This window comes from Engraulis encrasicolus, chromosome 18, assembly GCF_034702125.1.
Source record: "Engraulis encrasicolus isolate BLACKSEA-1 chromosome 18, IST_EnEncr_1.0, whole genome shotgun sequence".
Classification (NCBI taxonomy): Eukaryota; Metazoa; Chordata; class Actinopteri; order Clupeiformes; family Engraulidae; genus Engraulis; species Engraulis encrasicolus.
The window spans coordinates 5,276,228-5,288,727 of NC_085874.1; the positions used below are offsets into that span (position 1 = coordinate 5,276,228).

At 42.7% G+C, this 12,500-nt stretch overlaps 1 protein-coding gene across 3 annotated transcripts in view; it reads left to right on the top strand.

Moving 5' to 3' along the window:
- The window catches only part of fam184ab (family with sequence similarity 184 member Ab), a 219,695-nt gene that overhangs the window by 90,093 nt on the left and 117,102 nt on the right, over nt 1–12,500 (top strand). For all 3 annotated transcript variants that reach the window (XR_010038917.1, XM_063222858.1, XM_063222859.1), the window contains exon 7: nt 3,870–4,051. Coding sequence is in view for 2 of the 3 variants with exons in the window: in XM_063222858.1 (XP_063078928.1) it covers nt 3,870–4,051 (182 nt within the window). In the remaining variant the exon portion in view is untranslated. The remainder of the gene's footprint in view (nt 1–3,869; nt 4,052–12,500) is intronic.

Sequence of the window (12,500 nt, forward strand, 5' to 3'; positions counted from 1 at the left end):
GTGGTGTGTGTGTGTGTGTGTGTGTGTGTGTGTGTGTGTGTGTGTGTGTGTGTGTGTGTGTGTGTGTGTGTGTGTGTGTGTGTGTGTGTGTGTGTGTGTGTGTGTGTGTTTGCGCGTGCGCCAACATGTCCGGAATGAGGAATCTGCCCTGAGGTTAAAAGAGTACGGAAAGGGTAGCCTTGGACCAGCTGTTGTGCTCTGACCCGTGAAACAGCCTGTGACCTTTTTCCAACCTTTGGATGATGTACTGTATTATGATGCGGCGTGCAGGATTGTGGTGGAGAAATGCATGATAAATAATTTTCTTACCTTTTTATTTTGGTAACAATACAGGTATGCATAGCTTACTCCTTTTTACCTGCTGTTTGTACAGTGCTTCTCTTCTATGTTGAATAAAATGTGGATCATCAGTGACATCTCGCCTTGCGTCACAAGGCCACTAGCAACAGGGAAGGACAGGAGGAACTACATCGACTTACAACTCTGGGGTGCATTTCTCGAAGCCATAGTTGCTAACTGCGTTAGTTACTTTGTAGTTTACAATACAATTTCCCATCGACAACTACCCAAGTTGTTAACTGGCTAACAAAATTACGCTTTCGAGAAACGCATCCCTGTATTGTTGCCTCTGACATAATTAAATTGCCAGCAAATCTCTGCTGTAATTATCATTACTCATCAATGCCTTTGTGCAAGAAATTATAGCCTAATTTGGATCCCACCAGGGCATTCATTTTGGCTTACAATTACATATCATCAGTCAGTGTAATCATCATTCACTTTCAGTACTTTTTCAGACTGCAGTAGAGCACAGTTTGTTTGACATGAAAATGTTAACATACATGTACAGTATATATAACGTTTGTAGAGTATGGCGTGCTCTTATCCAGATAGTTTGTTGTTTTTTTTGGGTTTGGGTGCTCTTCAGTCCAAGGTATTGTGTATCCAGGTTCAAGAATGAGAATAAATTCTCTGACCGTGCCCTGAAGAAGGCACTCATGCCGGTACGCGTGGGCCTTGTTTTTAATATGTCCATGTAGGACTTGTCAAACAAATAGAGACATTTTAAATTGGAGTGCCTTGGTCAGAGAATTTATTCTCATTCTTTAACCTGGATACATGTATATATATTTTAAAATCTCTGCTTCATTTCCCTATTTTTACTTAATTCATTGAATGCTGAAAAGGCCTTAAATAATATAGATTAGACATAATGCACAGTTCAAATGAAGGAAGGTCATGCCTGTCAAAGATTTCTTTTTTCTGTTGAGCTGTCGCGAACAGCAACACTTTCGGGGTAAATTAGAAGTAATGGTAATTCCCCCAGTCCGTAATTAGCAATCATTGATTCCATTTTCTGCTGTCTTGAAATGTTAATGGTGTGTTACAGGTGATAATTAATGTTGTCACCCGCAAGGTTTTGTTTTCTCATCTCGAGGTTATCCCCCTCCGTACTTGCCACTGGCTTCCTAATTCCCTCCTCAGTGCACGCAGCCATTACCCATAATGAACCGCCAGCCCTCTTTAAAGAAAACTAATGAATTATGTACCGCGCAAAATCCAAATGCAGACCATATTTCTGTAAGACGCATTGTTGTTGCTTGAGATTTACAAGTCTCCGGGAAAATGGTCATTATTCCACATGGACTTTGTCTTTTTGGTTTTGTATGAGAAGTGTACTATGTGAAGCCATTATTAATAATAAACGTCCAAACTAAATGGTCCAATCTGCATGTCATTCAGGCCCTGTCCTTGCACTATTATTGAGACTCTTGTCTGTGATGTGCAAAACAGTGCTAGCTCATTGTAACCTAAACCCCCCTACATAGTCTAAAGCAACTACTTACATGTAAATGACATCTAGCCTCTGCCTTTCCTCTATATTTTGAGCCCCTTACTGTACCTTCGATATGCATTTAGCTATTGATTGGAGAGGTAGCTATCTGTCTCCTTTTGTGAAAGTTGTGTAATGTACTTTTGTGTAATGTACTAAATGTCTCCATAATGCACCCGCCTGTGTCATGTTTTGTTCACTTTTCCTGATGGAATGGACAGACTTTGGGGGGCACTGGAGGGTGATTCATGTCTAAGCCCAATACAACCTGAGTGCTGTGTCATTATGAGGTTGGCAGGGTAGACCGGTCATGCCATTGTAAAATGTTTTGCATAGTTTGTGGTAGATCTGTTAACTTGGGCTTTGTTTTTATCACATTCAATTTGATTTCCCTAGAATTAACTGCCAAAACAATGATACTGCATTTGTATTGTGTCCGCTGAGTGATCCATAGGTTACGCTCGCTTCATGGTCTGAGCAATCTCATTGGGGTTTTGCTGTTGCTGTTAATAAGCTGGTGTTTTTTTATGTGAGCTATGTGCCCTCTTCAAAGTCCTCCAGGCCAAACATCTCACCCCTGTAAGCAGAAGACTTAATACAATCTATTGGATGTAATCATCTAAATGTTGTTATTTTATTGCTGTATATTGTATAGGCCCAGTTCCCTGTTACAGCACATTTTGTGAATTGACAACTTAATAGAAGTGCAGACATCTTACAAATTCCTAATATACTATTCCTTTTAATATTTATTGCACACAGACCAAACTGTGCAGGGGTGAAAGAATAAGCACAGAGTCAGGCAGAACCACACTTTGCCATATGATAAAAGATTTGGATGTGTCTGGTCATGGTGGAAGAAGTGCCTTAGATGGTGTCATCATCATTTCTTGTGATTTTAATGTCATCACCGTTAAAAGAGATGAATTGCAAATGTGATTGAATGGCACACAGTAGAATTGTTCACACTGATAAACATACTGTACGTTTACTGTAAAAGCTGTTAGTCAGGGGCACATTTTCATTTCAGTTACTGTACAAGGGCACAGTCTTGTTTTACTTGAACCCTGAGAAACCTTTTCCATCTTAGACATGATGCTACCTGTCAGTGTTCAAGAGGTCGGAATGTTTTTTGCATCTGTTTTTTAAGGTTTTTTTTTTTTGCCTTTGTGTTTTTGTATGTATTCGCTCAGGCAGAAAAAAAACCTTATGTTGTCCTTGTCATTTGTTTGAGAATGGGCTGTGCCATCATCCATCATGTACTACTGTATCTGAGCCCTAGGAAGCGTTCAAGCATTTGTGTGTGTGAACAAAGGATGAAGATACAGTGCAGATAGACAGAGAGAGAGAGGGAAGAAAGGGGAGAGAGAATGACACAGACAGGAGACAGAAAGAGGAAAAATAGACTAGACCGTCTGGATAGAAGACAGAGAGCAGAATGACTGTTAGGATAGATCACGTCTCATTAAGCCCACACAGGATTCAGCTGCGGCTTTCCACAACACTGCACTCGGTCACGGGTGGTCGCACATCAATATTTTAGTTGCATTTGCGTGGGAGATTGAAAAACGCACAGTCATGGTGGCGGTGGACAATAGCCATGAGACAAAGTAATACACTCTCTTTTCAGGAGGAATAAGTGACTGCCACTACGCTATGATTGTTACCTTATTGTCCTGAAGCACATATCTGTAGCCATTATCACACTAAATTTGTTTCATTGTGTGTGTGTGTGTGTGTGTGTGTGTGTGTGTGTGTGTGTGTGTGTGTGTGTGTGTGTGTGTGTGTGTGTGTGTGTGTGTGTGTGTGTCTGCATATATATGCATACATGGGTATAATTTGACAATTATCCAATGGGAAAAGGTTTTTAATATGTCAAATGTTGTGTGTATGTCCTAAAATATGTTTACCATAACTGCTTTGTGTGAGTGGAGGTCACTTCGTTGCACCCATCCAATCTACCATTGGGTATGCAAATAAAATTAATCTAATCTATAATCTAATCTAATAGTAATCAAATGTTATTCTTACCCAGGTCAAATCGGCAGCCTGCAGGCCACCCAGATGACCCACGAGGCGGCCATCCGGGACCTGGAGTCGGAGAAGAGCCGCCTGAAGGACAAGGTGGTGCGGCTGGAGGAGGAGAGGGGCGCCCTGCAGAACAAGAGCCAGGCCCTGGACGACCGCCAGCGCAATCAGATCGTCAACCTCGAAAAGGTACAGCAGACACAAACGGCCATATCCTACAGCGTGTTTCTATTCCCTAGTTGGACACGCTGGTTAAAGCGTTTTATCCAAAATAATTTACAGACATCAACCTGGAAAAGGTACAGCACACACAAACGGGCACATCCCACAGCGTGTCCTTAGCCTGGCATTGGTACCTGGTTAAAGCGTTTTATCCAAAATTACTCACAGATCAAAAAGGTACAGCAGAAACAAGCAGGCACATCTCACAGTGTTGTCCTAACAGTGCACACAGTGGTCCAGTATACTGGGCTGTTCAAAGTGTTTTATCCATAATGATACAGTGCCCTCCATAATTATTGGCACCCCTGGTTGAGATGTGTTTTTTAGCTTCCAATTATTTTATTTTTTTTCTAAATAATATGGGACCTTAATGGAAAAAAAGAGAAAAATCCAACCTTCAATACAAGTGCATTTATTCAGTGGGGAAAAAATCCCACATAAAGAAATAATTATTTGACATCAAATAATGTGTGTCACAATTATTAGCACCCCTGGTGTTAATATTTTGTACAACCCCCTTTTGCCAACAAAACAGCACCTAATCTTCTCCTATAATGTTTCACAAGATGGGAAAAGACAGAAAGAGGGATCTTCAGCCATTCCTCTTTGCAGAATCTCTCTAAATCATCCAGAGACCTGGGTCCTCTCCTCTGTACTCTCCTCTTCAGCTCACCCCACAGGTTCTCAATGGGGTTGAGGTCAGGGGACTGAGATGGCCATGGGAGGAGCTTGATTTTGTGTCTGGTGAACCATTTCTGTGTAGATTTGGCCATATGTTTAGGGTCATTGTCTTGCTGAAAGACCCAGTGACGACCCAGCTTCAGCTTTCGGGCAGAGGGCAACAGATTTTGATTTAAAATGTCCTGGTATTTCAAAGCATTCATGATGCCATGCACCCTAACAAGGTTCCCAGGGCCTTTGGAAGCGAAACAGCCCCACAGCATCACTGACCCACCCCCATACTTCACAGTGGGTATGAGGTGCTTTTCAGCATGCGCATCTTTCGTGGTACGCCAGACCCACTTAGAGTGTTTGTTGCCAAAAAGCTCAATCTTGGTCTCATCTGACCAAAGCACGCGGTCCCAGTTGAAGCCCCAATACCGCTTGGCGAACTCCAGACGCTTGCGTTTATGATTGTGAGTGAGGAAAGGTTTTCTCCGTGCATGCCTCCCAAACAGCTTGTTGGCGTGTAGACAGCGCCTGATGGTTGATTTGGAGACTTTGTGACCCCAGGATGCTACCATTTGTTGTAATTCTGTAACAGTGAGCTTTGGAGATCTTTTGATTTCTCTTACCATCCTCATCACTGTGCGTGGTGGCAAAATAAACTTGGGTCCTCGTCCAGGCTTGTTTACCACTGTTCCAGTTGTTTTGAACTTCTTAATTATTCCTCTCACAGTGGATATGGGCAGCTGCAGTTGAGTGGCAATCTTCTTGTAGCCTCTGCCTGACCTGTGAAGGTCGACGCACATCTGCCTCACTTGTATGCTGTGTTCCTTTGTCTTTCCCATGTTTAAGAGTGGATAAGAGAAATGGCCTCGGTGTCACGTCATATTTATACCCCAGGGAAACAGGAAGTGATGAATTACTAATTAAATGTTCCTACATACTCTGGTAAACTTTGTAAACTACTGTAGAAATGACAGAAATGCTTCAATTATATTTATTTCCTGGGAATTGTTAAGGGTGCCAATAATTGTGGAACAGGTGATTTAATGAAAAATAATTATTTTTTAGTCAGGGATTTTTTTATTTTCTTACAATTCATTTGAGTTGAAGGCTACATTTTTCTACAATTTTCAGTGTGACAGTATTCTTCTGCAATAAACACTGAATTTATTTTAAGGCTTTTAACACATCTCAACCAGGGGTGCCAATAATTATGGAGGGCACTGTATATAGATCATCAACTTCGAAAAAGCTACAGTGTAATAGACACAAATGGGGACATCTTAGGGCCTCCCTTCACCGGTTCCGACCGCCCTGCGGAGCATTATCTGTTCCAACGGTTACCCCCGCACACTGGCGCAGACGTGCTATAAACAATGAATGGTCAATTTCATCACAGCAGAGCGTGGATAAACAATGGCTGGCTCGGACAAAAATAGAGCCCTCCCGTAATCGGCCGCCGGCATTGGTGGACATTGGCAGGACATTGGTAGACGATGTGCAGGGTTATATTGAAAACAGTGGAATTGGACATTGACAGAGCAGTGCTCCACACTTTGTCGCAACTGGTGTGCAGAGGCCCTCACAGTAAGTACAGTGTGTCCTAGCAGTACACACTAGTACCAAACTGAGCTGGTCAAACCAACAGCAAAAGAGGGTAGAGGAGAGCACTGTCTATGTCCATACTGTCTTATGTCCATGTATGAGTATTGTCTATGTCTATACTGTCTATGTCCTTACCTAGATTAGTCTATGTCTGCATGGGAAAGCAAGAAACGTAATTTCAAATTCTTTGTATGACCAGTGCATGTAAAGAAATTGACAATAAAACCAACTTGAATTGAGAAGAGAGATTTGGTTGCCTTGAGAGCTAATCCAGATTAGAACCTCGTCAACATGGGCAGCTTCCCATAAATTGCGCTTAACGCCACAGCACCCCTGAAAAGGTCAAATATTTATTTATCAATTCATGTATTTATGTATGGTATTTCACAAACACTAAACACAATTACCGAAACTTTGAACTGACTGTTAGACATAAGACAGGCACCAGATTTTTCCCAAATAATAGTATAGCTGGTTTTAAGTAATTTTTCTGATTGTTGCTTTTTTAATCTGTTTGTTTAAGCACCTAGAGCTACATGCTATGTATGATTTTATGCCATATGAATAAAATGATCATCATCATCATTATTTTCATTATTATTATTATTATTATTATAAGATGGAGTGTATTTGATCCATTGATGTAAACATGGTGCCTCATGACTTTGCATTAAAGACCAGCAAGCCACAGGGGACCCATCTTCAACAGCAGCATCCCCTCTGCCTCAGCCCATGGTGCTACACAGTCCAAACGGCAGTGTTAATTCAACACCTAAAGAGGTGATTGTTTTACTGTGCAGAGTAAACTGGCCATGACCATAGAGCTCTCTGTGTTTAGTGTCTAACTCATCGACCAGCTGTGGCTGGAGCTATCGGTATTCAATATCCAAGGGCACCGTCCCCTAGCACATTATACTGAGATTTTCTCCAGCATTGTGCAAACCTCTGGTTGAAGAGAATCACTGGGGTTTTGTATCCTCTTTGCTGTTGCTGTTGAGTGTGTGTGTGCGTGTGTGTGCATGTGTGTATGTCCTTTTTCTTTAGTTGATGCTGCTAGGGATAACATTATCAGCCTGTTCACGAGTATTGGGGCTTTCAAGGGGAGGGCCTTGAGACTTACAGGTTGTACGTGTTCAGTTATGGATATGGGACTGAGGATTGCTTCAGTTGAGAAGAAGCAGAAGCTAAGGCTTGGCTGTTTTCTAACTCTCTTCCCATTTCTCTGTTTTTGATCCATAATACATGTCCAGACACAGATTAGATGTGCATGTATGGTACTGTATATTGACACCTAGACACACATCAAACACACACACACCAAATCACATACAGTACAGTCCCAGTTCAAATCTTTAATGCTCCTCAGCTAACCCGTTGCACTCCAAAGTTGACCGTTTGCAATCTCTCTATTGAGAATGCTGTAATTGATAGGAGAGTGGACAATTGAACATATTTTTTTTGGCTTTTTATGCCTTTATTTTAACAGTGGCGGTGAAGCACCTACAGGAAATGTTTTGGAGAGAGAAATGGGTGAGGTTCAGGAAATGAGACGCACGTTTTATCATCACATATGAAAAGTTCACTATACCTGAAGACCTTTCAAATGAAAAGCAACATGTACGCATGTCAAGTCATCATGAAAACAAAAACAAACACCACAAACGCAGTCGTTGCAATTTAAATCTAAATGCTAGCAGTGGTGTAGTTTTCACTGGCTTGTGTTGCGCTGCAGGTGTCTGCTGTCGGGGGCCTGGGGCCTGGGGCGGGTCCTTTAAATGCAGGCTGATAATGTCAACCTCCCCATCTGTCTGGTGTCATCCGTGACACCACAACCTTCTGTCATGCGCACACACACACATACACGCACACGCACACGCACACACACACACACACACACACACACACACACACACACACACACACACACACACACACACACACACACACACACACACACACACACACACACACATTTTCATCCCAGGAGGTTAGTTTTACGATTTATCTCGCTCTGTGTTCCCCAGAGACCATAAAGTCTTTCAGACATGCTGCCTGTGCTCTCTCTCTCTCTCTCTCTCTCTCTCTCTCTCTCTCTCTCTCTCTCTCTCTCTCTCTCTCTCTCTCTCTCTCTCATATATGTTATTTCTCCTTCAGCTCTCCCTACAGCACAATGACTGACTACTCTATGCGGCTTTCAAACCAGGAAATCATCTCCTCCCCACACAGTCCTCCACCTCTGTCTCTCCATCTCTACCCTCGTTCATGTTTTCTCGAGGTTATATCTTGTCCTTTATTCCTCATCGACCATCGTCCACACTCTATTTTCTCACTATATTTTTCCTCCGAGAGTGTTCTTTTCTCCCCTCTATCCAACCCGGGAGAAGAGAAGGGCATTCTTTTTAGCCAGCCTGTCCTTGAGTGGTGCGTTGCTATGACAACAAGCTGGGGAAATATACAAGCCTGCATGAGAGAGGGGATGGAGAATGAGAGGGAAGGAAAGAGAGAGACTGAGACAGAGAGAGAGAGAGACAGAGAGAGACCGACAGACAGACAGAAGGACATCCAGTTCCCACATACAGCCCTGAGAGAGAGAGAGAGAGAGAGAGAAAGACAGACAGACAGATATTGAAAGAGAAAGTCCAGTCCAGTTTGCTCATACTGCCCTGAGAGAGTGATAGAGAGAGAGAGACCGACAGACAAACAGCCTGCCCAGTCTATTTCCTAAAATCTATCCTGCCCTAAAAGCTTGTCTCCCTTGTTTGGATTGGTCAGCCGCTGAGTATTGCTGCACTACTGTGTTTTTTGTGTTGTCGTTTGTTTTCCTTTGCTCATGGGTATTCCATCCTGACGGTTGTTTGTCGAGAGAGGAGAGGTGAGGTGGTGGATCTAGCTGGCCACTGATCTGTGTGGGTATGTCCTCAAAGTCTGATCTCAACAGGGAGAAAGTAAACAAAACAGCCTCCGTTCGTACGTGCATGCGTGCGTGTGTACGTGCATGCGTGCGTGCGTGCGTGTGTGTGTGTTTGTGTGTGTGTGTGTGTGTTGGGGGGGTTTCAAACAGAAAAAAATACTAGTGTTGATAATTCTCATATATCTGATTACATTTGGTCCCACTCAAAAACACTGCTCTTGTTAATCTTTGTTCAGTGTAACCTTTTCAGAGTTAGTTCTACTCTGAATTGTGTGAATATTGAGAACTGTAGAATTTAAATCACACTGGCCACCTGCAGCATTTTACACTGACTTTTTAATCCACTCTCATGTCACTGTAATCTGACTCTCCACAGTGTTATTACCACTCTACTATATGGGTTGACGTAAGTTTACTCTGAAATATTGACAGCCCAATTTTTTTTTTTACTTTGCTGTCTGCTCTGGCTGAAATGGTGTAGCATTGAGTTGAAGTGTACTGTAGCTGGGTGTTTTGCTTTGTAGTTCAGTAGCTTTCTCTCATCTCAAAGCTATGACAGAACAGAAGAGGCTGCAGAGGCTGCGTCTGTGATGCGTACGTCTAAACCAGTACAGTGGCAGAGATCAGGGGCACACGTGCACGTTGATGCATGTGTACGCACTAATTCATGCACTCGCTCTCTCTCCCTCTCTCTCTTTTTCTTTCTTTCTTTCTTTCTTTCTTTCTTTCTTTCTTTCTTTCTTTCTTTCTTTCTCTCTATCTCTCTCTCTCTCTCTCTCTCTCTCTCTCTCTCTCTCTCTCTCTCTCTGTCTCTCTCACTCACACACTCATGCACACAGACAGACAGACAGACAGACAGACAGACAGACAAACAGACACACACACACACACACACACACACACACACACACACACACACACACACACACACACACACACACACACACACACACACACACACACATTCACACTCAGATACACACAACAGACTTGTTTAGAGCCAGGTCGCCTAGGTCCAAACTAATGTTTCTCATACCTGACCTATAAAATTAAATCACACATTTAAATTAGTCCTTTGAGCCATTTTAAAAAAAAATCGTTTCTTTTTGTCAGCAACTTCTTATATGCCGGGTCGCAGTAATTGTGGCCTTAGGTGGTACACAGAGGTGTCAAAAATAAAAGTAAAAAACGCTATTTCCTTTCAACACAGGTAACTTGAGTAACCAGTAGACTTGTGAACTGTGTACTTGTCTTACAATCTGCTGACTCTGCGCTCGTCGGATGAAATTCATGGTGGGTTTTTAGTGTTATTCAGTAACAACACAGTCTATCTACCTCATTAGGTACAATGGAGTAAATGATGTAACAGCTATGTAATATCATGTGCCAGTGTTGTACTTACATCAGGAATTACTTTTACTTTTGTTTTGACAACTCTGGTGGTACAGTGCACCTGTGGTGTATTAACCCAGGCAGCAACAGTAGAGCTGGATCGCTCTCGAAAGGCCTCTGTGCACCAGTTCCAACAGCACGGCGGGGTACTTTCGATTTTTCCCCACATTTTTACTTGCCCTCTGCACACTTGTGGAACACGGTGTGCCGCAAACAAAGCATGGCAACCACTGGATACAGCAGTACAGATTTTAACAAGTGGCTTCGACAGCATAGACTTGAATTGTAATGAACAGCTGCCGTCAGCAGACATCAGCGCCTTTATGCGAGTTTGTGTCAAAACCATATCAAAATCAAATGTTGGAAGAGCAGTGCGCCGCACTTTCTTGGGACCGATGAACAGTGAGCTTAAGTCACTCTCAAACTTTTAGTTTACCAGTGTCACCTTTTTTTTTGCCCTCTTTCACTCACCCACCCCCTCTGTTCCTCCACTGCCAAAGCACTCCACACACTCACTCAATTAATTTCATCACCTGATCTCCGTCTTCAAACGGCTCATTAGCCGTATCAGGTGGGCTGCAGGCTGCCAGCCGCGCCGTGCTGGCTCTCTGTGGATAAGACTCGGGCTCCGCCACCGCCGCTGCCTTCGCGCTTAATCAAGAGCCACATCTGATGAAAATGAAACACGCTGAGAGAGGGAAAGAGCAACAGAGAGAGAGAGAGAGAGAGGGAGAGAGAGAGGGAGAGGGAGAGGGAGAAAGACAGAGATAGTTCTGTACTGAGCTCACGTGAGCAAAATGAGGGGAGCTTCCCGCCGCTTGAAAGCACGCAGGCGATTTTTAATTCATCTGCGCAAGGCAGGGAGAGAGCCTGTGGGGAATGGGCAAGGCAATTTGAAGAATAATTTAACGGTTACATGACAGGATGGGAAGAGACGCAGATAAAGCCCAGAGGGGCCTCCCTCTCTCTCTCTCTCTCTCTCTCTCTCTCTCTCTCTCTCTCTCTCTCTCTCACACACACACACGTCCCTTGATGCTCACGTGGAGAAGCTACTTAGGAACGCTGCTCAAATGCTCAATTAAAAAATGTATACAAGTATATAAATATATAAAGTCAAAATGTGTTGTAAAAAAAAACAAAAAACATAACAAATCAAAAATGTGTTGCTTTCTGTTTTCTCCTGTTTTCCCCTTTTCCATTACCTTACTTTCTGATTAGTCATGGTAGCTGTATGGTTGTTATGGTAGTGCCTTGACCTTACTAGGAGGTGGGAATAATAAAAGGTGGAGCAGTATTATTAGCCGACTACTGTATCTTCTCCATTAGAAGAACCGCATGCTCGCCTCACCCTGCCTCAATTACGCGAGGGTCCCCACTGTGAAGATTATTAGGCAGAACTGTGAGGAAATGTGATAATTTGATGAAACGTGATAATAATAATAAGGATATTTTGGTGCATGTCAGTCTGTGTCTATTCGTGTGTGAAATGTGTGTCTGTGTGTGGTCTACCTCTTCCTTAAAACATCACATAGTGCAAAGTATACTGCCCTACAAGGCAAAGTGTAGTTATTACATTTTTTGTCAAAATTGAGATTAGACTGAAAATTGACTTCTTCCCATCGCCTTTATCTTGTGACAAAGCCTTATGGTTTAAATGCGTCCCATTCTAGAGATATTGCTGTCAAATTTGCAAATCCAACCTAATACTAAATCTTTGAAGGCCTTTTTCTCAGTTTCAGTGTTGACGTAGTTACTGCATTTTGTCCATTTGTATAGGACCAGACGTTTTTGTCTGATTTGTATGAGTTACTACAGTAGCACCAATATTTGACTCTGAAA